Here is a 27,218-nt window from a genome sequence, read left to right on the forward strand (position 1 = left end):
ATCTCCAGGGCCTCGTGGAAAAAAGGCCCAAGGCTTCTGAGAAAAGCCCCTGGCAGCTACTGCTGCGGATGTGGCTGTGAATAAAGTAAAGCATTGGCGGGGGCAAGGGCGGGGAGGTTCCACGTGGCCCGGGATGGGGCATTATTTCAGGCACTTGTGGGCATTGATCCCGAGCTGCCTGGGCTCACACAAGGGCCAGCGATTTCTTCTGACCCTGGGTCGCTGATGACCCCTGTCAAACCTCTCTCGGAAACGCGCACCCAGAGTGCTCCCCTCTTTCCTTCTCTAGCTTCATTAAAACAAAGCACAACCATCCCATTTTATACAGAAGGGTGATTTATGTTTCATAATTTGCATAGCCAATTTCACGTATGGAGGAGAGTTCTATTACATTTCCAACACAGACATTTTTCACTTCTGGGGATGCTGGGGTTACTCGGGCCCCCACCCCAGCTTGTCCCCCCCTCCCCTCCCCCATCTCATTACACTTAATGATGAACAGTCAGGACGTGGAATTTCAGGAGGCTACAATTTGGTTTTTATTGGAACCTGCCATGGGGCACCAGGCAGGCGCTGGCGCTGGCCCTCCTGCTGCCCTGTGGCCTGCGGACTGGTCAGTTGGAGGAGCGCAGCAGCTCTTCATCCTCTGTGGATACAGAGAGGCTCAGGGAGTAGGTGTGGGACTCACGCAAGGGTCTGGGGGTGGGGACAGCCAGGGGATGGGGGATGGGGGTGTCCCCCGGAGGAGAGAAGGCTGCTTGGGCTGAGTCTGGACCTGAGTCTGAGGCCAGAAACTTGCACCTGCAAAATGACTTGCTATCTCCAAGGTGCATCCACAGAATGATTTTGTTTGCTTGTTTTTTGGGGGGTTTTTTGTTTGTTTTTGCCTCTTGATTTACTTTAGGTACCATTTTTCCAGCAGAGAGTTAAGGCATAGAAATTTTATATTATTATAATTTTTTGTGTATCTTTTGTCTTTTTAGGGCCCCACTCGCGGCATATGGAGGTTCCCAGGCTAGGGGTCAAATTGGAGCTGTAGCCGCCGGCCCATGCCACAGCCACCTGAGATCTGAGTTGTGTCTGCGACCTGTACCACAGCTCATGGCAATGCGGGATCCTTAACTCCCTGAGCGATGCCAGGGATTGAACCCACATCCTCATGGATGCTGGTCGGGTTCATTAACCACAGAGCCACAACGGGAATTCCAAGGCATGGGAATTTTAAATGGCTGCTCTTCCCTGGAATGCTATTCCTGTTAGCATTGCAGCATCACCAGTGTTATTAGCAACGGCTGCCACTAGATGAGCATGAACCATGCTGGGCACTGTGAGGTCTGGCAAGTAGGGACTTTGTCTCATTTTACAAAAGAGCAAACTGAGGCTCACACTGGCACACACCCAGCGTGGCCAGTCCGAATGTGCCAGTGCCAGGCTTTGAGCCCACCTCTGCCTGACTCAGCCTGTCCTGGCTTCCCTCTGCTGGGCCTGGCCAGCACCTCCCCAGGGGCCGCAGCCCAGCTGGGGTGAGGCCTCAGGCTTGGCCCCATTTCACAGGTGGGAAACTGAGGCCCAGAGGGGGGGATGAGCTGGTCCCTTGGTACAGAGCTCAGGCCTCAGCTCTCCAGACCCCCACCTCCTCTCAGGGCTCTCCCACCTGGGCCCCAAAAGTTCCCAGGCCCAGCCGGGCATCACAGGGCCTCCTACCTTCACCGGGGACGCCGCAGTACTCTTTGCACTCCTTCTCCGAGTAGAACTGGTTGCCGTTGCCCTGGCAGCCCCCATAGTTGAAGAGAACACACTTCCCCTGCACGGCATCAAACGCCCAGAGCTGGAAAAAACCTCGGCAGGGGCCGGAGACGATGGGGAGACTGCAGGCCTCTGCGGCATGGGAGGGAGGGCAGAGCGTCAGGAAGCCTTCCGATCACCGACCTGAGACCAAGAGCCTGGGCCAGGGACCCTGCTCATCCAGAACACCTAGTTCCCTTGCCTAGGGTCACCCATACCCGAGTGTGCAAGTCCGGTGGCTTTAGGAGGCTCGCCCTGCAGTCCCACCGCTGGAGCCTCCTCTCATAGCTCCCTGATCAATGGGCAGGTGGTCTGTGGGGAGGACAGGGCCGGGGCCGCACTCACCCACAGTCCGGCAGGTCTGCAGACACTCCTTCTCCGAGACGAAGTTATTGCCGTTCCCCATGCAGCCACCATAGTGGAAGGTCTCGCAGGCCATGGATGAGCCATTATAGAAATACCTCTTGATCATGCCCAGGCAAGGGCCTTGGGAGTAGCCCAGCTGGCAGGAATCTGGGGAGGCGCCAGAACAGCAGCGCTCACCAGGTGCTGCCTGTGTACCTGTCGCCAGGCTGGGCACCTTAACGTGCATCCTCTCATTTAGCTTTCATCTCTGCATTTAGAGGAAGGATTCTCAACGTGTTTTCAGGGTGAGGAAATTGACTCCCAGAGAGGCCACGCAACTTGCCCAGAGTCACATAGAGCTGAGATTCAAAACCATATCGGTTGGACTCCAAAAATCCATGATCCTTCCATTCTGTAACGTGGGACTGTTCCCAGCGACCCACAGACCCAGCATCCCCTGTGTCTGTCGTGTCTGCCCAAAGGCTCTGTGAGGTTAATAGTTGATGATCTATTCACCAGCCCCCAGGCCGGCCAGCCTGACCTCTGCCTGACATCCCATCCCTGTGCCTTTGCTCTCATCATTCCTGTCCCTAGCATGCTAGAATGGCTTCCTCCATAAAACCGTACCTGGATGCAGCATGAATTCCCCTTCATCCAGGAAGTCCTCCTGTATCACCTCACCCCTCCATCCTCGGAGCTCCCCAGCCCTCCCATTTGGGTCCTTGATGGCCCCCTCTACTAAACCAGAAGTTCTAAAAAGATGTGGGTTGTCTGTCTCTGTGACCCCCACACAAAGCATCCTTATGTCCTTCCCCACATGCTCCCACCAGAGCCCCTGAGGTCAGCTCGGCAGGCTGTTATCCCATTGTACAGATGAGAAAACCAAGGCTAGGAGGCCACACAGTGTAGGATACAGACAGGCAAAGAACTCACTTCTCATCAGGGAGCGGAGAGCTTTTAAGCTCAGCGACCGTGCCTTAGTCTGCTCTCTCCTGCCCCACAACCCCCGGCACAGTACAAGGCACTGGATTTGCCTTTTCTAGGCCCAGTCCTTGATTCTAGCAGAAAAATAAGAGACTTCATGGTGATGAGGGCAGCCAGGGTGAGCCCTTTCTTTCAGGACCGTGACAGAGGGGATGAAAGGGCATGATCATTACCTTCTTTCTTGCTGAAATCTGCTACTGGTTGTCCAGCTCCTGATCCTTCCTCTTCCTGGGGCAGCACGGCCCGCCGGGCTCTCTGGGGGAAGAAAGAGAAGAAGCTGTTGCAGGGACTAGCTGCTGTTGCACCCCTGTACCCCAGGACTGTATAAGCAAACCATTTGTTTTGGGGATCTGGGCATAGACAGAAACACAGCTATTAGACTGGTTAATGGCCTGGTTTCCCAAAAACATCCACCTGAATTCCAGAATAGGCCTCACAGGAGAAATTTCTGGTCTGAAATGAAAAATGAGAACAATACCTAGGTATCCAACTTCTAATGGAAATGCCCAAAGGAATATAATACGGGGAAAAGTAATCTATCCCAGGCTGGGAACCACAGAAGGGCAGCATTCCCAGCCTAGAAACTGGAAAGCATTTCTACACAAGGGAATATGAGTGTGACTGGTTTGCAGGAAGGGCTGACTAGACCATCGGTAGCTGCTTGCGAAGGAAAAGTCACCCAGAGAGTAAGAAGGAGCCCCCAGATTGACCCTAACCCTCCTAGCTGTGGTGGTGGGGACTGCAGAGCAGGGCAGCCTGCCCAAGCTGTCAAAAGGATCTCTGGGGGTAGAGTCCACTGAGACAGGGTCCCAGGACACTTAGAGAAGGATGAACAGGGAAACTGCCAGCAACCAGGCAGTCTTTCTGCCCACAGGTGAGACCTGGAATCTGAAAAGGTAAAACTGTAGTGATCGTCAACTTCTTCCTCCTCCTTTTAAGATGCAACCAAAGCATCAGGGACTCCCTCCGCTGGAACCCATCTCAAGCTGATCACACATAGGTCTTTTTTGGTAGGGATGAAGGAAAAGAGAAAAATCATGGAACACTTTATTATGCAACTGCTCAGAAGAATCAGAGTGAGCTGGAGAACCACCTCCACTAAACACACGATGTCAGTAAGAATTAGGAGAAAACGTCAACCATCAGTGAAATTCGAGATGACACTACCTCAGTATAACAGGAGCCCACTGTTAGGTAGATGAATAATATGAGAGAAGTAGAAAGTTACTGGAGGTGGAAAAGTGTTTGCGGAACACAGTTGAGATAATAAACTGCTGTTTAGAAACTATAAGAGTTAAATTCACAGGGAGTTCCCATCGTGGCTCACTGGTTAACGAACCCGACAGGGAACCATGAGGTTTCGGGTTTGATCCCTGGCCTTGCTCAGTGGGTCAAGGATCTGGCGTTGCCGCGAGCTGTGATGTAGGTTGCAGACATGGCTCGGATCTGGCATTGCTGTGGCTGTGGTGTAGACCCCTAGCCTGGGAACCTCCATATGCCATGGGAGCGGCTCAATAAATGGTAAAAAGACAAAAAAAAAAAAAAAAAGGAAGGAAGGAAGAAAAGAATAGGAAGGAAGGAAGGAAGGAAGGAAGAAAGAAAGAAGAAATTCACAGAATAGGAATTCCAGAAGGTGAGGCATCAATATAGAAATAGTAGAAGAAAACTTTTACAAGTTAAAGTCTTGAGTTGTCCAAACATAAGGGCTCAAAGAGAATGAGGGGAAATTAATGAAGCACCTACATAGGCCTTTCCTAAAGACAAAGAATAAAGAGCCAAACGTGGCCCGCAGAGTAAATGACAGCATTTAATGGCAGAAGCTATAGAGTAATATCTGAAGGTTGGAAGACGGAAAAGGTTCTAACCCAGAGATTCTTCACTCAACCAAGCTGTTGATCATGTATATAAACACAGAAAGACATTCTCAGACATGCAAGGATCCGGTCGTTTTCCCACCATGTCTCGTCCCAGAAAAAAATTACTCATAGAAATAGTCCCACCAATTGAGAAGGGAATTTAAATGCAAGAAAATAGATGATGCATTCTCAAAGAAATGATGGTAAACTAGAAGGCAAAAAAAAAAAAAAGAGAGTTGAGGCTTAATTACTGTTAAAATGGTCATACAACCTGATCTAAATGTTAAAAGTAATTCCCAAAACCAAAGGCAGACAATACAAACATCAATCTCAGATTATTTCCACAACAATGAGGATGTGGGAAGCCTGGAAGGAAGAAATAAAAGTGAGGAGCATTTCTCTCGATCCCGAGATCCCGAGTTGCTGTGGCTCTGGCGTAGGCCAGCGGCTACTGCTCTGATTCGACCCCAACCTGGGAACCTCCAGATGCCACGGGAAGCAGCCATAGAAAATGGCAAAAAGACAAAAAAAATAAAAAAAAAAGGAGCATTTCTCTCTTTTACAAAGGACATCGTCAGTTATTGTTTCACACTCTCTCTCTCTCTCTCTTTTTTTTCCCATTTTAGGGTCACATCGGTGGCATATGGAAGTTCCCAGGCTAGGTATCGAACTGGAGCTGCAGCTGCTGGCCTGATCAAACCCACATCCTCACAGACACTGTGTCAGGCTCTTAACCCCTGAGCCACAACAGGAACTCTGATTGTCTTACTCCAGACATGGATGAAGAACACAGATTCGGTCTGAGAACTGAATTAATTTGGAAGACTGAAATTTCCCTCAAAATTGCCCTCCCCCACACCTGACCTTTAGCAAAAGATGAATTCAGGAATTCCCGTTGTGGCTCAGTGGAAAAATATCTGACTAGCATCCATCGAACTAGGATTGAACTAGGACTCAGGTTCGATCCCTGACCTCGCTCAGCGGGTTAAGGATCCAACATTGCTGTGAGCTGTGGTGTAGGTCGCAGACATGGCTCAGATCTGACATAGCTGTGGCTGTGGTGTAGGCTCGCAGCTAGAGATCCAATTTGACCCCTAGCCTGGGAACCTCTATATGCCTTGGGGGCAGCTCTAAAAAAAAAAAAAAAAAAAAGATGAATTGAGAAATCCCAGCACCCAGGTATTCATCACCATCACTCACATGAGGACAGGGGCATAATTTAAAGTGAAAACTGAACTCTAGCCGATAACCTGGAGGTGAAGAGCAAGGTCAGCAAGATTCAGCTCCCAGCCCTGCCCTCCAACCCCAGTCCTGGCAAGTCACCAAGTTTCTTTTTTGTCTTTTTTTTTTTTTTTTTTTTTTAGGACCACACCCACAGCATATGGAGGTTCCCAGGCTAGGGGTCGAATCGGAGCTGTAGCCGCCAGCCTACACCACAAAACAGCAACGCCAGATACGAGCCACGTCTGCGACCGACGCCACAGCTCATGGCAACGCCGGATCCTTAACCCACTGAGAAAGGCCAGGGATTGAACCTGCATCCTCAGGGATGCTAGTCACATTTGTTTCCGCTGAGCCACAACAGAAACTCATCAGGTTTCCGATAACCCTCTCTAACTCCCCCAAATCCCGAGAGAAGAAAACTGAGAGGAGCCAAACTTTTTCCTCTTCTGACAAAAAAGTAGTGAAAATGACATCCAGGGGCGGGGATGGGAAAACAGACTAGAGGCTGACTTTAAGTGAAGGTTCTGGAGCCATATGATCTAATGCTTCAGGGGGTCCGGGGGGTGTCGCCACTCTATGTGAGAGCAGGTGTATCTCATGGCCAGTTCTGACCAGGTGGAAGGAACCCACAGAGGATCTTTATCAGTCCTTCCAAAGAGAAAGCACTGCGAACACATGCCAGCCAACCCTGGACCTCAAAGAAATGGATGGCACACAAAATACCCAGACCTTGCACTAAATGGGGGGCGGAGGGTGAGGACTAAGCTCAAATTTGTGGCAACAAACACCAGATCTGAGCTGCATCGGTGACCTATGCCATAGCTTGTGGCAACACTGGATCCTTAACCCAGTGAGTGAGACCCGGGATCGAACCCGCATCCTCAGAGAGGCAGCATCAGGTTCTTAACCCCTTGAGTCACAACAGGAACTCCTATTTAGAGCATTCTTTAATAAACTATCTTGGAGTTGTCTCATCATGGCTCAGCGTCCATGACGAGCATCCATGAGGATGTAGTTTCGATCCCGGGCCTTACTCAATGGGTTAAGGATCTGGCTTTGCTGTGAGCTGTGGTGTAGGTGGCAGATGTGGCTCAGATCTGATGTTGCTGAGGCTGCGGTGTAGGCCAGAGACTACAGCTCAGGTTTGACCCCTAGCCTGGGAACCTCCATATGCCTCAGGTGCGGCCCTAAAAACGTTTTTAAAAGAAAAGAAACATATCTCTTGGCAAGAAGAAATATCTTTTGAAAGGTTTTTTTGAAAACCTTCAAACCTCTTTTTTTTAAAAAATTCAACTAAAACTAAAATGAATGCTTTTAAAATTTAGAAATAGAATGTGCATGATAATCCCATTTCATAAGAGCAGGTCTAAATCTATGCCTCTTTGTGGCCACACTTCCTTCTCTCTGTCCCTCTCCAGGTGTATACAGGTCAAGATTCCTGGAACAATGTGAATGCTGGTAGTTTGGGTGTAGTAGAGTTTTTTTAATCTTATTTTTTTATACTTTTATACTGCATTGTTTCAATTCTTTATAATGAGTGTATGTCAGTTTTATAAAAGCAGTGGCAATTTTTTTAAAATATGAAAGCATATGATGTGTTAACAGGGTTAATTCCATTATTAAGGACACTTATTATTTTGCTTCATTGTATTTTTTAAAATTTTAAGAATGTTTCTAAAATACACATTGCATATATATATGTTTATATGTGCATACACATATATAAAAGTATACACACACGACAGAAGGAAATGTAATTTCCAAATAATCTGAGAAAGAAGGATGCCTTCATATGGCAAAAGGCAGGAAAATAAAGCAGGAGAAGGGAGCCCCCACCCCCCAAAATCAAAAGGCAGCATAGGAGAGGCATTGGTTTGAAAAGCTGCTTGCTCTTAAGTTTGTGTTTTTTAGGGGGAGTGATTGACTTTATTTTCATTTATTGAAGGTCGCGTATCGTTATCCCCTTACTGAGTATGTCCCTGCTCTCAGGCACTATGTGAACAGCTTTGCCAGCACATCATTGAACTTAAGTGCCGGGAAGGTACAGGTAATTACCCTATCTCACAGAAATGAAGAAAGGGAGGTCCAGACGGGGCAGCATCTAGCCCAATGGTAGAACCGAGACTGAGCCCAGGTGGGTCTGGCTTCAAAGCCCACGCCCATCGCCCATCACTGCCTTCCCCCAACCACCCCTCCCACCGGGACCGTGGGGCCTAAGCAAAAGTGGCAAAAGTCGGGGGGCAGGGATGGGCTGGGGCAGAGGTACTCACCGAGAGTAGGGTGGGCTCAGGCTCCTGCTCCCCAGGGACACACTCCCCTAGGTCAGAGAACAGGAGAGAGGGAGTAAGACCCAGACCTCCCAGCCCGTGCAGCTAATGGCCATGTGTCAGGCAGGCATCGTGCTGGGACTGTCTTGTGCATTATTAGCCCGCCTCGTGGACGGCTCAGCCACATGGCTTGCTAAGGTCATTCACTGGAAAAGCGACAGACCGGTGGCTGCACCATCTCCCCCTCTTCGTTGTCTCCATCCCCATCTCACAGCTGACATCTACTGAGCACTTAACCAGATACCATGCAGGCACGCAGCGCTACTGTATTTAATGGCTTCACCTCATTGATTCCTCCCAGCGACTTCTAAGGAAGCCATAATTATTCCCATTTTACAGATGAGGACATGAGGCTCTGGGTGACCAGCCAGAAGCCACACTGCTCCATCTGAACCTCGGCGCTCTACCTCTGGGGCCCATGCTCCTCACCCCAACATGCTATTGCCCCCCAAGAGGTAGCTGTGGATTCTGGCCATGACCCCACTTAGCAGGTGGCAGCAGAGTGAACAGCGGCATTAGGTCCAGTCTCAGTTCTGCCAGAAACACACTCTGTGACTTGGAGCAAACCCAGGGGCCGGAGCTGCCTTTTCTATAAAGAGGGGAGGGGGACTGTAGCCCCACTTATCTCAGGTTATGGGAAAGACCCGGGGGGCTGGGAAGATGGTCTCTGGGGGCCATGAAGGATGAGGAGGGGACAGAAACATGCGGGGAGCCGGGGTGCCGCTTACCTCTGTCGGGCATCGTAAAGATGGAGTCCTCCGGGATGCCCACGCCCAGGGCAACCTCCCTGAACTCCTCCAGCAGGCTTTCCCGAAGCTGCGGCTCCCGCCCTGCGAGGGGGAAGCAGGGATCACACCTAGAACCACAGGCACCTGGGCCGGCAGGGCCAGAACTGATTTTGCCCCGGGATTTTCCTTCCCGGCAAGTTTGAAAACGATTGGCCCAATTCAGTCTCTTTGAGACACTGATGGAAAGATCAGCCCCGGAAGAGGGACAGGTGTCCCTCCCAGGCTCCCGCCCCATGGCCTACGGAAGCTCCCACACAGGGATTGAATCCGAAGCGCCACAGCTGCAGCACTGGGGGATCCTCAACCCACTGGCGCCGTGGGGGATGGAACAGGCAATGCCTTGGAGACAAGCTGGATCATGAACCTGCTGCGCCACAGCAGGAACTCCCTCCACTGGTTCTTTTAAGGGCCTGGAGGTTCTGGAATTCTCTGAGTCTGGGATTTTTGAAATCAAAAGAATTCTACCTCACATGGGAGACTGGGCTCTACCTCCTCCAGGGAGAGTAAATGTTTCCACCTTTTAGTCAGAAAGAAAAAGCAGGGCTCCCATTGTGGCTCAGTGGTTAATGAATCCGACTAGGAACGATGAGGTTGCGGGTTCGATCCCTGGCCTTGCTCAGTGGGTTAACGATCCGGCATTGCTCAGATCTGGTGTTGCTGTGGCTCTGGCGTAGGCTGAAGGCTACAGCTCCGATTAGACCCCTAGCCTGGGAAACTCCATATGCCACGGGTGCGGCCTTAAAAAGACAAAAAAAAAAAAAAAAGAAGAAGAAAAAGCTACACTCCCTGCTCTTCCCACTCCACTTCCCAAAATCATGAGTCTCCTCCCACCTCTACCTCCAATGAGCTTAGCCAGTTCCAGGCCTTTACCGTAGAGCTTGGCAGTAAGGGTGGGTCCATGGCGGCGGCTGAACTTCTTGGTCAGAAATATGGCATACTCATCATAGTTGGTGTGGACCACATAGGACTCCATGGTGATGTTCCATTCTCCACGGATGATGCAGGGAGACAGAAAGACCAGTGGTCAGAGGCTCTTCCAGCCTGAGATCCTTCACTGGTTCCCATACACATCATCTCTGCATCCATCCTTCTGTCCACCCCTCCCTTCTGTATGTTCATTTAGCTATGCATCCACCTTCACTCATCTCTCTAGCCATCCATCCCCTCCAGATGGTCATCATTAATTCATCCTCCATCATTCTACCCATCCACCCTTTCCATATACTGATCCATAAATTCATCCATTTTCCTTGCTCCTGCTTTCCTTTCTTCCTTCCCTCCATCCATGAATCCATCACTTTATCAAATGACTAACCCACTAATCTACCATCATACATGTATTTGTTTTTTAACTCTCTCTCACTCATTTATCCAACCATCCATTTACTCAAACATTCAACCTGGAGGTCTTGTCGTGGCTCAGTGGTAATGAACCTGACTAGTATCCATGAGGATGTTGGTTCGATCCCCGGCCTCGCTCAGTGGGTTAAGGATCCAGCGTTGCCGTGAGCTGTGGTGTAGGTCTCAGACCAGACGCATTTCAGATCCTGTGTTGCTGTGGCTGTGGCGCAGGCTGGCGGCTGCAGTTCCAATTTGATCCTTAGCCTGGGAACTTTCATATGCCGCAGGTACAGCCCTTAAAAAGACAAAATAAATAAATAAAAATTTTAAAATAATAATGAAAAAATCACCCCGACAATGATTTGAGGCACAGAACCCATCCGATAAACTTTGCAGGATTAATGCATAAATTCATGCCCAGTACCTCTGTCACTTAGCACTATACACCCTGTACATAGTAGGTGCTTTGCAAATTTGCAGCAGCTGACTGCAGATGCCTACCATGAAGACTGATGCAATCTTGATGTTGTCTTTGGCATTCGGCACCATCCCTGGAATTCTGGATGAGCACGTGCATAGATGGGGGGGGGGGGCGAGAAGGAGAAAGAGAGGAGGAAAAGGAAGAGGGGGAATTTGGAGGAAGGCTAGATGACATCTCAGAAAAATGGGAGGAAAGGTTGTAGGGGCAGAGCTGAGGCAGAAGGGACGAGAGCTTAAGACATCAGATACTTTGCTTGCTTGCTTTAGCAAAGGAAAGATCTGTGGATGTCTCCTTTGACTCAACTTACTGGATTTGTGATAGAGGAACTTTCCATCAGTGCTTGTTTTCTCATAAGCCCCAGAGATCACCTCACAGATACCTTTCCTGGAAAGGGACAAACCAAGAGAAAGGTAACTTCTGGCAGAGACCACAGTCCTGACACCCCACTTTCCTGCAGGTCCTTCCAGATGCCTTTTTTTTTTTTTTTTTTTGTCTATTCTAGGGCCGCGCCCGCGACATATGGAGGTTCCCAGACTAGGGGTCTAATCAGAGCTGTAGCCTATACCAGAGCCACAGCAACGCAGGATCCAAGCCACGTCTGCAAACTACACCACAGCTCATGGCAACGCCGGATCCTTAACCCACTGAGCGAGGCCAGGGATCGAACCTGCAACCTCATGGTTCCTAGTTGGATTCGTTAACCACTGCGCCACGACGGGAACTCCTCGAATACCTGATTTGATTCTCCCGCCAGCCTTGAGAGACACCCATTTCACATGAGGGAACAGAGGGACTGAGGAAAAAGGAAGGAGGTAATCCACGCCACCCTCTTGACAAACCCAGCACTAAAAATCCTTATCCAGATCTACACATTGTATTGATGGACCAGGAAGTCAAAATGATGAATTAACACAGTCATTCATGTATTACTCTGTGTCTCTCTTGCCCTCTAAGGAATGGGGACAATGACAGTTTCTACCTTGCATGATGATTGTGAGGCTCTGCGTATCGGATTTTATATGTAGAGCTTGAGTCAACACTAGGCACGCATTAGCTATTATTGTTACAGTGATGGTTATTTATCATATTAATATGTATTGAGCAGCATCTATGTGCCAAGCACTGTGCTACATGCCGGGGACACAGAGGAGGGCAGGACAGACCCTGTTCCCTTATGGAGCTTACAACTGAGTGGGGCAGGTGAGGTGGGCAGGTCAGGGGCAGATGCAGTCAGTGTGATAAGTGCCATGAGCAGAGCACAAGGGAAAGCACGCAACCTGAACCTGGTGGGGTGGGGAGGAGTCAGGGAGGACCTCCTGGAGGAAGCAGCAAAGAACGTAAGTCCTGAAGGCTCCATAGGAATTAGTACAGGGAAGCGGGAAAACGTTTTCCGGGTAGAAGAAACATCTGATGCCAAGGCCTGGAGGGTGGAGGGTTCCAGGACCTGAAAGAGGGTCCACTTGGTTGGGTCACAGAATGCCTGGTAGAGAATGAGGCAGGGAGTGGGGGTGGGGTGAGCGCTTGGGGGCAGGGGGCACTGGAAGGCCATGGTGAAGGAGTTGAATTTTCTTCCCAAGGGCAATAGGGAGCTAAGGAGTTTAAGCAGATTTGAGTTTGTGAAAGGTCTTTCTGGTTGTTGGGTGAGGAATGGGTTAGATGGAAAGCTGGAGATAAGCGGGGAGAAACACAGAGAGACTATTGCAGACAACCAGGCAAAGAAGGGAAATGGCTTGGTCCGGGGTCGGGGCAGTGAAGAGGGGAGAAGGTTGGAGGGATTCAGAAAGAGCTCGGGCAGGGCTTGATGATGGATCGAATGGTCTTGGCAGCGCAAAGAGCAGTCCACGAATCCCCCTCCCACCAGGTTCCCAGGTTGCAGGGCGGAAGTGCCCTTACTGAGGTAAGGGACGCCCAAGGAGCAAGAGCAGGTTGGAAGAACAAGCATAGCGCTGGGGGCGTTGTCCTTGAGGTGCAGGCGGGACAGTTACAAGGGACGCCCGGGTGGGGGCAGCAGAGAGGTCTGGAGCTCAGAGGCCGGTCCTGGCCGGAAGTAGGGATCTGAAACCTTCCTGGACAGGGTGGGGGTGGGGCTGGGGGTGGGCCCCGGTCCCTCTCGCCCCTCCCACTGCACCCCCCCCCACCCCCGCTCACCTCCGGTGAGTCTTGGTCACGCTGATCTCCCTCTCCGTCGCCCCCTCTCCCAGCATCAGCGTGCCCATCGTCATCTTGTCCTTGAACCTCTTCAGCCAGGGGCAGGTGGAGCCCACGGCCACGTGGAACCATTTCCCGTAGATCTAAGAGGCAGCCACAGGCTCTGAGCATCTGGACCTTGGCGAAGACCTGGAAGACGTCTGTCCCTTTCCCTTCCCTCAGTGACCCATCCTCCTAAGCGATCATGTCTTATAGCTAATTGAAGGCCACGGAGCCCTCCTGGTGGAACGCTAGGCATTGGCAGCCTGCACGGGAAGATGTGGGTGCGCCCTGCCCGCTGCCAGAGGGCCGGATTCCCTGAGTCACTGCATCTGGATCTGGGTCCAAATCCCCACGTCCTAAGGTCATCATCAACCCCTGCTCCCCAAGAGCGGGCATCCTGTCTTGTACCCCTCCTGGGACAGGGTGCTCACCACCTTGCAAGCAGCCTATACCTCGTGTTAGAAAGTATCTCCTTTCCTTAGGCGGAGTCTGACCCAGGGCAAGCCTGCCCCCTCTTTCTCCTGACAGGGCCCTCAGGTCCCTGCAGACCCTTCGCCATCCCAGACCACCACAGGCCTGCTCCTCAAGCTCCTCCCCACCCCACCCTTCCTCTTCCCACAGGAGCCACAGCTACAAGGATCTGACTGAACACAGGTGGTGGCAGGGGCAGGGCCAGGCCCTGTTCAAGGTCACTCAGTGATTTGGGCCAAGCTGAGGCTGGAGGACAGTCCTAGGACCCCCAACCCCCAGCAGCCTCTTGATCTCACCAGCCTGACCTCTGTCCTGCTTCTCTTCTCCCCATGACCCCACATGCCGCCCTGTGCCACCCCAGGCCTGGGAGGGCAGGGGACCCAGGAGGGAGTAACAGAGTGAGCAGTTAAAGGATGAAGGGCTGCAGGGTGGGTGCAGGGGGGTGGGGGTGGGAATGGGGAAGAGTCACAAAAAGCTAGGCGCTCTGCATGGGCTGTAGGGGCGCAGTCAGCACCAAGCCTTCTCGGCCCGGGGTGGGTTCGAATCCAGGGTTTGAATCCAAGCACAGATTCCCCTTGGAGCCCAAGAGGATAGGTTCACCCATGGGGCCCTTGGACTCAGAATGTCAGCCTAAAGACCCACGGAACCATGGATGCAGAGCTGTAGCTTCAAAGAATCCCTGATCTCTCAACAGCAGGAAGGGCCCTTCCAGACCCACTCCACCGGCTCCGGATGGTGAGCCTGAGACCCCAGGGCAGGTAGGACCCGTCCTTCTCCCCCCAGCAAGGCCCCGCTGCTCGGACACCCTGCCATGGCCGCCAGAGAAGCCAGTCTTACCCTAGACAGGTCGAAGTTCTCCTGCACCTGGATGTCATTGGGCAATGTCAGCACAGGGCTGGCGCTCACGGCCAGGCAGGCGGTCAGCAGCAGGAGCAGGGTCCCGAGACTCCGCATGGCTCCAGGCTCCTCTGCTTCGAGTGTCACTCACGGGCTCAGTCGGGGACAGGACAGCCACCACCTCCCTGCCTGAGGTAGCTGTGAACTGGAGCTGGGGAAGGGGCCTGTGGCTGTAGATGACTCTGCTGTTTGCCCTGCTCAGTAGGGACCAATCAGGGCCCAAAGGCCAGAGCTGATCGATCCCTTGTGGTGCCCTGGCCGGGTCAGCGGTCTCGAGGGGCCAGGGTGGCTGTTCCAGCGGAGCCACTGGCCAAGGGCAACCGGGTCCAGGGGCAGTCCCAGGCTGGGTTCAGCCTCTGCAAAAGCTTCTCCAGAAACTCCTCACCTGCCCCAGGAGGGATGGGAGAGACAGGCAGCCCCTGGCCCTCCCTGCTTGGGTGATTCCACCTGTGAGTCAGGAGGACAAGCCTGATTGGCCCATTTCTCACATGAGAAAACTGGGGTCCGGGGAGAGGAAGTGACTTACCAGAGACTATAGGGTGGTCTATGGCAGAGCCAAGACTAGAACTCAGGCATCCTATCCCCAGAGTTCCTTCTCTGACCCCTGGCTTCCCACAGCCCTAGCAAATAGTAGTAGAAATAGGAGTTCCCATTATAGTTCAGCAGGTTAAGAACCTGACTAGTATCCACGAGGATGTGGGTTCGATCCCTGTCCTCACTCAATGGGTTAAGGATCTGGCATTGTCGTGAGCCTCAGTGTAGGTCACAGATGCGGCTTGGATGCCGTGTTGCTATGGTGGTGGTGTAGGCTGGCAGCTGCACATCTGATTCTACCTTTAGCCTAGGAAATTCCATATGCAGCAGGTGTGGCCCTAAAAAAAAAAAAGTAGAAATAATGAAGAAGACATTAACAACCTCTGTTCACTGAGCACCTGCTGTGTACCAGCCAGGTACCAGCTCCTTACACCAGTCATGGAACTGAATTCATCCCCACAACAACCCCATCAAGTGGGTGCTATTTTTCCCCTTTATAAGACAGGGCGTTTGAATCTCCAAAAGGTGAAGTGACTTGCCCAGGGTCTCCCAGCTAGGAAGCAGCATGGACTGAGGAGGCAGACTGCTTTCTGTGCCGCTTACTGACTGTGTGGCCTTGGGTGAGTGACTTTACCCCTCAGTGCTTCTGTGTCCTCATCTGTCAATGGGGATAACAGTAACTCCTGGTTCAGAGCCTTGTCTCGAGGCTGGAAGGAGTTAATGTTGTAAAGTGCCCAGATGGTAGCTGGCCACGGTAAGAACTGAACGCTAAAAAAAAAAAAAAAAAAAAAAAAGGAGTTCCCGTCCTGGCTCAGCAGTTAGTGAACCAGACTAGGAACCATGAGGTTGTGGGTTCAATCCCTGGCCTCACTCAGTGGGTTAAGGATCCGGCATTGCCATGAACCGTGGTGTAGGTTGCAGACGCGGCTTGGATCCTGCATTGCTGTGGTGGTGGCATAGGCCAGCGGCTGAAGCTCCAATTAGACCCCTAGCCTGGGAACCTCCATATGCCGTGGGTGCAGCCCTAGAAAAGAAGAAAGAAAAAAGAAAAAAAAAAAGAACTGAACGTGTTCATAGCAGGTGGGATAGCATCTCCCCCAAATTCAGGTGCACCCAGGACCTCAGATAGGACTTTATTTGCATATGTAATTAGTCCAGGTGAGATCATACTTAGGGTGGGCCCTAAATCCAAGGACAGATGTTCTCATAAGAGAAGGGGATGGGAGATTTAGACACAGACACACAGAGACCCACAGGAAGACGGCTACATGAAGGCGGAGGCAGAGGTTGGAATGAAGCAGGTGCATGGCAGGGAATGCCAAGGGCTGCCAGGAGAAACCAGGCACAGCAGGGAAGGGGTGTTCCCTAGAACCTTCAGGAAGAACGTGCCCCTCCTAATAACTTGGTGTTGAACTTGTAACCTCCAGAACTGTGAGCTGATACATTTCTGTTGTTTCATGCCACCCAGTGGGTCAGGCTTTACTAATGGCAGTCTTAGGAAATGAGATAGCTTCCTTACCTTAGAATATTTAAATGGGAATTTTTAAAAATCCAGGTCTATTTGTCTCCTGGATAAACACTTAGCAGGAATCCCGCAGGCCCTCTCTAGAAAGAGCTCTTCTCCAGTGGTCAGAGCGGCCGTCCCTCCTCCTCTCTGCCCTGGGCACAGAACTCTCCATACACATGGGAGCTCCCCGCTGCAGCGGGGAAGAACCCCTTCAGACGGGCGGTTCCAAAAGCAAGACCCCTGCTCACATGAGGATCCAATCCGGGAGTTCCCATATACACAGTCAGTGGCACCAGCAACTGGTGTGTCATGTCCCTCTGCAAGAGCCACACAACGCATTCCTCCTCCACCAGTATCAGGAACAAGTGTGTCTCTGCTCGTTATAAGTGAATGCATTTCCTTTGCTCCATCACTGACAGCTTGGCCATTTTTGCTTTGACTGCCAGGAAGCTCAAAGCCAGTGTACAAGTTGAATCACAGCAACCATTTCAGCTTAGATTTCTTTTCTTTTCTTTCTTTCTTTTTTGCTTTTTAGGGCCACATCCAGGGCATATGGATGTTCCCAGGCTAGGGGTCAAATCAAAGCTGTAGCTGCTGGCCTATGTCACAGCCACAGCAATGCACCATCCAAGCTGTGTCTGTGACCAGCACCATAGCTCATAGCAACGCCGTCTCCCCAACCCACTGAGCGAGGCCAGGGATCAAACCCTCATCCTTATGGATACTAGTCGGATCCGTTTCTGCTGCGCCATAACGGGAACTCCTCCGCTTAGATTTCTGAGACAGTTATCTTTCCTTTTGTTCACAAAGTTTCTCGATCGTTTATGGCTTGCTTGGAGTGGCAGTAAGGAGGCAGTCTGAATTAAGAAGGGTGCAAAGAGCTGGGAGCCAGAAGCCTTGACTCATTCTGCATGACTGTGGGGATGGCCTTCCCTCTCCGAAGCCCACTTTCCTCACCTATAAATGGAAGATAACAGTCTTTGATCTGCCTGCCAAGAGGTCAAGTGAGGTGATGTGTGTGAAAGTGCTTCTTAAACAGCTCACTGCCTCTCCTCTGTGTGGTGGTCTCAGGGAGTCTGTCTTTGGAGAAACCAGGCCGGGTCTAAGAATGAAAAAATAATGATGAATCAGTAATAGGAACAGAGCCGTCCTATGACAGCTGCCTGCTGGGTACCACGGTGGCTCATCTGACCCGCACAGGGTCTGCATTACTAGGGTCGCAACTTCAGTGGCCCCACGGGAAGCCTGAAGCCCATGAGGGTATAGAAGAAGCCCGGCCTCTTCGGGACGGGCCTGCTTATGCAGCCCACAGCCTCGCCTGGGGGAGGGGGGAGGGGAGGCCCGGAGGACCGGCCTGGGATGTCAATCGCTCCTCCCGCCTCCAGAGGTGTTTGCTCTCCTGAGATTATTAACCAGAGCAAACAGAACAAACTCAGCCCAAGCCCACCTGGACTTTGGGCTGCTTTTTAAAAATTAACCTCCGGCCACAAGGATACACTGGCGGGAGTGAGTGGGGGCGCAGGGTACTGACCCCTCTTCTCCCTCTGGCCATCAATGTGGGAGGAGAGAGGATCTGGGGCCTCGTAGGGGACCCAGGGGGACAAGAGTCCACTGAAACTGGCCAGGTTCCAGAATCATTTCGAGGGGAGGGCAACAGCCTGTCCATGTACAAGGTGTCAGAGCCCCAGAGGTACCCAGTGCCACAGGGCATAGAGGCCTGATTCAGATGAACTCTCTGGGGCTCAGAGAGGGAATGGCACCTGCTCAAGTTCAGCTCGGGCCCTGAGCTGGGAGCCAGATGGGCCTGACTCCACCACCCAGGCTTTACCTGGTCACTTATTCCTTCATCCATTCATTCATTCACCAAACACACACTGTGCTGGGTGCTGGGGACAGGACAGAGCAAGACAGACCTCCCTCACCTCCAGGGGTGCAGGGGAGTGAGAAGATAATAAGGCAGCCTGGTCTCTGCAGTGATGGGGGAAGCAGAGGTCAAGGGGAGGGTGTCTGACCTGAGGAGGAGTTAGCCAGACAAAAGTGCACAGGGTGGGGTTGGAGGGGGGAGAAGGGAAGGGTGTTCCAGACAGAGGGAACAGCAACAGTGAAGGCTCAGAGGAGGAAGATGGAGAAAAGAAATGCATTCGGAATGCAAAAAAGCAAGCAAGCAAAACCATAGGTCTGGAGCTTGGGAGACAGGGATGTAGGGAGAGCCAGGCTGGGGAGGTGGCCGAGCAGGAAGGACTGTGATGCCAGGCCAGGGGACTTGCTTGTTACCCGACGTGTCTGCCTGGGGGGTGGGGGGGGTGCTGGCAGGTTTTCAAAAGCATTTTCAGATTTATAACCAGGAGGGATCAGTGAGGAAGCAACACCAGTGGGAGGCCCAAGAAAGCAACTCTCTAAGAGGCCTTCTAGGTGGAAGGAAGGGGCTGGGGTGCTCAGATTAGGCAACTGGACCAGTAGGGACATTAAAGATACGAGGTGGATGTGGTCAAGGTTAGGGCCTCCCTCTGCTAATGGCAACGGTAGGGGATGGTGGGGAGACCTCCCCCACCCCCCACCAACAAGGAGGTGTCCAGCTGCAGGCCTCGCCCCCGCGTGACTCAGAACCACAGTCCACCGCTTCGTGGGGAAGCTGGAGGTGGCAGCACCCAGGACTCCATGACAGTGATGGGGGACAGGTTGTTCTCACTGCCCAGCTGTGTCTAGATCTTGTCACTCACTCCCCACTGTCCCAAAGAGCCAGGCCACCCAGGGACTTGAGTCCCAGCTCTTGGGACTTGCTGGGTGACTGTGGGGCAGTCCTTTCCCTCCCTGGCCTCAACCTCCCCTCCCCTAGACCTTCATGTGGGGTATAATAACTCACATGACAGGGCTGAAATAAGCACTGAATGAGGGCTTCTGCAGCAGGGCTCACCGGTGTACACTCTGGAGGGACCAACGTCATCACAGGCACTTAGCACAGCTTGTGATACCAGGTAAACGCTCAGTACAGGGCGGAAATTAAGCTGTGAGATGATGAGAGTGTCCCATGTCCACTAGAGGGCAGCAGAGAACGCCTAGAAAGCCCACTGGGGTTTGTTCCAGCCCTCCAGCCAGAGACCTAGAGCAAAGGCCTACAGAAGTGGTTGAACCAGGGCTAGAACCCAGCCTTCCTCACCCCAAGCCTCCTTACATGCCCCTGGTGAGTGTAAAACACTCAGCTTCTGCTTTGCTTCGCCTCACTCCAGCCTCAGAGCTGGATGCTTAGATGGGGCTATTTTATTATTATTTTTTGGCATGCAGAAGTTGCCTGGGCCAGGGATCAAACCTGCACCACAGCAGCAACTTGAGCCACTTGCAGTGATCGCCAGATCTTTAACCCATTGTGCTACCAGGGAACTCCAGATGGGACCCTTTTAAAAATAGTTCCCTATCAGAGTTCCCATCGTGGCACAGTGGTTAATGAATCCGACTAGGAACCATGAGGTTGCTGGTTCAATCCCTGGCCTCGCTCAGTGGGTTAAGGATCCGGCGTTGCCGTGAGCTGTGGTGTAGGTTGCAGACACAGCTCAGATCCCACATTGCTGTGGCCCTGGCATAGGCCGGCAGGAACAGCTCTGATTAGACCCTTAGCCTGGGAACCTCCATATGCCGCAGGAGCGGCCCTAGAAAAGGCAAAAAGACCAAAAGAAAAGTTCCCTATTCAGTGAATTAAATTCTCCTGGGGGGAATTCCTGACGTGGCTCAGTGGTTAACGAACCTAACTAGTATCCATGAGGATGCAGGTTCGATCCCTGGCCTCGCTCAGTGGGTTAAGGATCCAGCATTTCTGTGAGCTGTGGTGTAGGCAGGCAGCTGCAGCTCCTATTCAAACTCTAGCCTGGGAACCTCCATATGCCATAAGTGCAGGCCTAACAAGACAAAAATAAAAAAACAAATAAATTCTCCTGGTGAACCAGAATAGGGTATTGCTGCTATGGACCACCAAGGCTGCAATAACCTGTAATCCCTTGATTAAGCACATACTGTGTGCCAGGCCCTGTGCTAAGCACTCTACAACACATCTTACGAATCCTCCCGTTAAGCCTCCATCATCTCGCTATGACAACAGCCCTGTTCTGCAGATGGGGAAACTGAGGCTGAGAGATCACGTGATCTAATGACAAAGGTTGCCCAGCCAATGAGTAGTCATCCCAGCCCAGATATGTCTCCCTGACACCCTGTCACTCTGCTGGTCCCTGAGACCCTTGTCCCCTGATAAACAGCATGCCCTTGGCCATGTTCTTTCAGACCGCTGGAGCAGAGGGGTGGGTGTCCCCCTTCACTGGACCCCCTCACAGCAGGAGTCCGCTTACCTGAGCCTGGTTCTCCCTTCCCCAGGCAAGAGCATGCTCAATCTCTGCCACACCAAGACCTGACCCTTCTCTTCTTCCTTGGGACCCAGCACTGTCCTGGACACTTAATAGGCTCTCAGTGACCACATGCTTATGGACTGACTTAGAACTGGGAGGCAGAAATGTAGGTCAGATCCCCAAGGACCACCCACCTAGAAGACACCTGGGGGAAACCAGGGGTTGAAATCACCATGGCTAAATCCTTGAATGAGGGAGTTCCCATCGTGGCTCAGTGGGAAAATGAATCTGACTAGCAACCATGAGGACGCAGGTTCGATCCCTGGCCTCGCTCAGTGGGTTAAGGATCCGGTGTTGCCATGAGCTGTGGTGTAGATTGCAGACGCGGCTCAGATCTGGCATTGCTGTGGCTCTGGCGTAGGATGGCAACTGCAGCTCCGATTCACCCTCTAGCCTGGGAACCTCCATAAGCCACAGGGGTGGCCCTAAAAAGCAAAAAAAAAAAAAAAATCCATGAATGAGTACTCAGGTGCATGAGTGACTGGGATAATCAGTGGCACAATTTAAAAAGCCAAGAGCCCCATTCCCTTGCATCAGCGATTTTGAATTAGTCTGTGTAACACAGCTGGGGGTCCCTAAAGGTTGATGCAGCAGAGTCATGGTCAGCAGCTGAACTTTGCACCCGGGAGTCCCAAGTTCCAATTATGGCTGTGACCCCTTTCTGCCTGTTTGGCCTTAACTGACTACAACTGTCTCAACCTGAATCTTTTCCTCTGTTAAATGGGGTTTATAAGAGCTCATAGGAGTGAGGTTTTTTCTTTTTTTCTTTTTTTTTTTTTTTTTTTTTTTTTTTTTTTTTTTTTTTTTTTGTCTTTTTAGGGCCGCACCTGCGGCATATGGAGGTTCACAGGCTAGAAGGCGAACTGGAGCTGCAGCTGCCGGCCTAAACCACAGCCACAGCAACCCAGGATCCAAGTCACGTCTGCAACCTACACCACAGCTCATGGCAACACCGGATCCATAACCCACTGAGAGAGGGCAGGGATTGAACCCACATCCCCATGGATACTAGTCAGATTTGTTTGTGATGAGCCACGACAGGAACTCCAGGAGCAAGAATTTAATGATGAGAAACATGTCATGTTCTTGCTCCTTGAAGAGAGCTTAGCAACTAATAAATGTTAGCCCTGGGTGGAGGGTACCCTTAGATGTTGTCCATTTAGCCTCCTGGTCGTGGGAGTGGGTGGCTTAGCCTGGAGAAGCAGCTCCAAAAATGAGTCACTTTGGAGCTGAGTGTCCCTGAAATCCAGCTGCCCCAGGGACAGTCTCCTTTTGTACCCCGGAAGAAGGGAAATCCCAAAGGAATAAACTTTCAAAGGCCTGTCTGCACACGGGAAGATGACACAGGAGCTCCCCTGCTCTTTGCAGGCTGGTCTTATCTGGCCTGCATTAAACCGGACCTCCAGAGGCCTGCCTGACTCCTGGCTGAGTGAGTTGACGTCACCCAATATCTGTGGAGGGACTAAAATAGCTCTTTCCTGAAATTACGAGGCAAGCCAGACTCCCTGGAAAGTCCCACTGGCCTTTCTTCAATGAAGAGAGATGCATCTCTTGCAATCAGCTTCCCTGGACGGGCAGTGGGAACCCTTCTCTGGATTTTGCATTGGGTGACAGAGTCCTGAAGGGACACCCTCTCCCTGCAAGAATCCGTATGAGAAGGCTCACCTTGCAGGAAGAAGCTGGCAGAGCTGGACGTCAAGTTCATGAGTCTGCATAACCCGAGTCCAGATGTCAATGTAATCCCTCTCCCGGAGACGAGGACTGGTAGAATGTTTGCGCTGAAAGCATCCATGAGTAATAAAAATAGTATTAACAATTAGCATTTATTTAACACTGACCACAGGCCAGGCTCTGTGTCCTAAACGGTTTACATGGATTCACTTTCTTAATCCTCGCATCATCCCCTCTGTGCCCATTAACTTCTCTCTGCATAAACCAACCGTATCCCTGCTTTGCAGAGGAGGACTGAGATTCAGAGGGGTTAACTACCTTGCCCAGGCTCCCACAGCCATATGTTGAGCAGAGAGGCTGAGAGTAGCTTTGCCAACGTTCTGTAGCCTGGAGGCCACCCAGATCGCCCTGCTCAGCCCACAAAGGTTGGACTTCAAGGATCCATTTCTAATTCTCTAGGTTCTGGAAAGGCTGCACAGAACCTTCCTTCGTTAGGTTGTCCTTACCTCTGGGGGTGATGACATCTCCTCCATGGGGGAAAAGAGCTTGGGACGTCCCTTCCTCTACCTCACCAAAGACCTCTCTGTGGCCTGACTTTGCTGGGTTGGTACTGGGTTTGATGGAGCCCAACTTCTTCAAGGAGGCTGCTCTCCTCTGCTCACTAGTTCCTGTTCAGATAGAAACTGCTCCTCTATTTTTCCTTCCTCTGTGGCCCCACTCAGTGGCACCGGGCATGGCTGTCGAGATCACCTATTCAAGAGCCTGACCACCCTGGTACAAATCCCACTTCTGCCACCTGTGAGCTGTGGGACCTTGGGAAAATTCCTTGGGGAAAAAGCCTTGGTTTCCTCACTCTTATTACCCAAGAGAGCTGTACAAAGCAATGAATGCATTAATACATGGCCAGTGCTAGCAACGATGCTTGGCACCGGATACAATTGGTAATTGGTATTATTTATTCCATTGCATAGCATGGTCACTTTTTTTTTTTTTTGCCTTTTCTAGGGTCACTTCCCACAGCATATGGAGGTTCCCAGGCTAGGGGTCTAATCAGAGCTGTAGACGCCAGCCTACACCAGAGTCACAGCAACGTGGGATCCGAGCCACATCTGCAACCTACACCATAGCTCATGGCAACGCTGGATCCTTAACCCACTGAGAAAGGCCAGGGATCGAACCTGAGCACTCATGGTTCCTAGTCGGATTCATTAACCACTGAGCCACGACAGGAACTCCCAAGCATCGTCACTTTGGTTGTTCTTTTCTCCCACCTGGCTGGAAGCTCTTTGAGAACAGAGCAGTGGCTCAAGGTCATGCCTCTGTTCCTCATGCCTGGTCTTCAAGGACTTAGTCAATGTCTGATAAATGAGAGACAGTGTGATCAGAGCCATGGGCTGAAGGAAGTTTCTAGAGCAAGACACCTATGGTCAGCCTTTAGAGATCTTTCTTGGCTGGTCAGCAAGAGGCTTAGAACCTAGGTCTCCTGACCCCAGAACTGTTCTCCTACCACAGCACCAACTTCTTTACAACTCCCAGGAGTTGCTGCTCCTTGTCTCATAGCAAAACCCCTGCCACCTGCACAACCCTGCTCCACCATGTATGTTTGCTTAATATAAAGGAAGACAAGTCTTTGTAAGCTCAATAAGGAGAAGGAAAAAAATAATCTAAGAGGGCACAAAATATCCCTCAAAGGGACTGAAATTAACCTGTTGTGTACAAAACTGAATGAATATGAATTGGGGTAGATGTATCATTAGACAAAGGCAAGAAAGACCCCGAGTGAGAGAAAGCAGAGTACATGTGGGAGGCAGAGAAGGCTGATGCAGAGAGAGAGAGAGGGGTGAGATTCTCTGGACAGTAGTGTCTTCCCAAACTCTCGTGTTCTCTCTGCCTCTTGGGGGCTATCTTGGGGTTGGTCACTGAGATGAGACCTTATAGCCTTTTAAACACGAGCGTCCACAGGAATGCTTTTCCTGAAGTTTCTGTTGTCCTCCGGTCATGCTTTCAAGCCATGCTCCCCATTCTGCACTGGTGAGGAGCTGGAGTCCCCAGGGACCGGGAGAACTCAGCCACGGTTCCAGACAGCAAGGTCGATCCCGAGATTTACCAGCATTTTAGAGACTCGTGAGTACTGGCAAACCTCCCCATCCCCACCCGAAGATTCCAGAGAATCCTACTCAATTTCTACGCAATGTTTTACAATTTCAGAGAGTTCTTTTAGGAATGTGGAATTCTGGGAAATTCCTACAGAGCTTCAGGATTTCCAAGAGCTGCCCCCAATTCGAATGTACCAGAGACCTTCTTCTAAATGTTGACTGTTTGGAGAAACGCTACCCTGTTTCATGGGGCCAGAGAGCTTATGCCAGTTCCAGGGTTCTGGGGAATGCCAGCCAGCAGTGTCCCGTGGAATCCACAGCGCTCGGTAAAATAAACTGGATTTGGAAGAGTCTTGATACATCACTGAAGTCCTATGGAATTCCTCCAGGGTTTAAGGGCTTTGGACAAGCAGTCGTTCTAGAGTAAGGATGCTGATTGGGAGATGGATACGTGGTTTATGAGATGGAGGGAGTGGAGACTTAGTTGCCTTGAGTCCTGTGTTTCTTCTCCCTCTCTTTCTGAGAAAGGAAGTAGGGCTTTTGCTGAGCTGGAACTAGGAAACTGGAAACTCCTGGCTGGCTCCAGCTGGAGAAGGAATCGTCCAAACACGAATGAACCGCCAACAGCCAGGGTCCCCCTGGGTGGTCCCTGTCCATTCTTCCCAAGGTGGTCAAGGAAACTTTTGGCGCTTGGTGCCAGGGGCCTCCTCTGCCTGAGGCTGGAGACCTCCCAGCAAGCAGGGCCCCAGGAGAGGAAGGGAGATAAGGGCTCCAGGGAGAGGAGAAGTCCAGGATCAAACCTGCAGAGCCACACAAGCTGATGTGGCATCAAAATTCCTGAGAGCCGGAGTTCCCATCGTGGCACAGAAGAAACAAATCCGTCTAGGAACCATGAGGTTGCTGGTTCGATCCCTGGCCTCACTCAGTGGGTTAAGGCTCTGGTGTTGCTGTGAGCTGTGGTATAGGTTGCAGATGCAACTTGGATCCCACGTTGCTGTGGCTGTGGTATAGGCCAGCAGCTGTAGCTCTGATTGGACCCCTAGCCTGGAAACCTCCATATGCCATGGGTGTGGCCCTAAAAAGACAAAAGACAAAAAAAAAAAAAAAATTTCCCTGAGAGTAGGAAAAAGTGGCTTTTGGGCATTAACGAGGCTCACCCTCCTTCTACCCCCTAGGTCTGCACAAAGGGCACCTGCGGGGACTTTTTCTAACCCCTTATTTAGAATTGCACCCATCCTGACAGTCAGACCTCCCTGCTCTATTTTGCTCCACAGCCTTCATCACCATCTGACTTCCTGTGGATGTGGCCCATTTTCTTGCTTCTTGTCTGTTTTGGAGGTAAGGCTTCTTGTGCTTTGTTCGGTGCTGGCCCAAAGTAGGTTCCCAATAAATTCTTCTGGAACCCAGATTGTCAACTCCATCAATTGTCACGTTGACTAAAAGCTGCCTTTGCCTAAATGGTCTGCAACAGGCGAAGCCTCGTGCTGCAGTCTTTCCATATGTCTTTAATCCCCATGGGTGTCCTCTGAGGGGCTATTATCCTTGTGCCTCTTCTGCAGATGAGGCGACTTGGGCTCAAAGCAGTGAAGTTACCTGCCCAGGATCACGCAGGGTAGGTGATGATGCTGAGACTGGAGCTTTCGTTGTCCAGTCTATGGACTGAATCCCATCCACCGGTGTCTGGCCCTCATCCCACATCCCCCGGTTCTGCCTCGGCGGTCTAGCCTTCCACAGACACCTCAATTCTCAGGCCCAGGTCTTGCCTGTCAATACCTGGCCACTGGGGGCTCCAGCATGGGCTGACTCTGCCTGCCCCAGCTTCAGGGACAAGCTCTGCAGAGACTCAGGAGTCCCAGCCATGGGAGAGGCTTAGAGAGGCTCAGAGAGGCCCACTCACCTGCCCCAAGTCACAGCGCACAATCGAGTGTAGCCTGAAGGCACCCTGCATTTGTCTGCAGGTCTTTACCTCCCTGGAGAAAAGAGGGCCTAATTAGGGACCATTCCCAGGGCTGCTTTCCACCATGGTGGGTACCAGAGGGCTGGGTTTTTCCTTGCTTGGTCTTGCACTGGGGGAGCGGCCTGGGGGCAGCTGGACTTCATTTTCTCAGGCCAGGTCTGTGAGCAGGTCTGAAAATTGCTCCAGATGATACCTGTGATCCTGCCCCAAGGTGTCCCCAGGCTCCCTGACACTCCCCAGAGCTCACTGACTTGCCCTCCAGCCTCGGCCTGGCCCTCCCCCAGTGCTCCCCAAGCCCGTGGCTGAGGCTGGCCTGCCTGGGGTCTGGCCCAAGCCCAGGTTTTAAGGGATGCCCAGCTCAGGTACCACCGGT

At 51.6% G+C, this 27,218-nt stretch overlaps 1 protein-coding gene and 1 long non-coding RNA gene across 3 annotated transcripts; both read right to left on the reverse strand.

Annotated features, from left to right (window-relative positions):
• Positions 1-318: 318 nt before the first annotated feature.
• AMBP (alpha-1-microglobulin/bikunin precursor) lies at positions 319-14,891 on the reverse strand. Of its 2 annotated transcripts, none has more exon segments than NM_001164006.1 (10): positions 319-646; positions 1,705-1,878; positions 2,131-2,298; positions 3,288-3,369; positions 8,465-8,511; positions 9,250-9,351; positions 10,180-10,296; positions 11,439-11,515; positions 13,280-13,422; positions 14,630-14,891. In NM_001164006.1, coding segments are annotated over 10 exon segments (1,059 nt in total). In that variant the 5' UTR covers positions 14,747-14,891; the 3' UTR covers positions 319-614.
• Positions 14,892-16,742: 1,851 nt separating this feature from the next.
• LOC146407160 (uncharacterized) lies at positions 16,743-19,657 on the reverse strand. Its single transcript, XR_014825872.1, has 3 exons — positions 19,594-19,657; positions 17,775-17,832; positions 16,743-17,687 (listed from the first exon to the last, which is right to left on the reverse strand). It is a non-coding gene; the product is annotated as an uncharacterized LOC146407160 (long non-coding RNA).
• Positions 19,658-27,218: the final 7,561 nt, after the last annotated feature.

Source organism: Sus scrofa, chromosome 1 (genome assembly GCF_054392235.1).
Source record: "Sus scrofa isolate SSC_HxYL_T2T_F1_AM1 chromosome 1, Sscrofa_HxYL_maternal_Yorkshire_Landrace_v2.0, whole genome shotgun sequence".
Taxonomy (NCBI): domain Eukaryota; kingdom Metazoa; phylum Chordata; class Mammalia; order Artiodactyla; family Suidae; genus Sus; species Sus scrofa.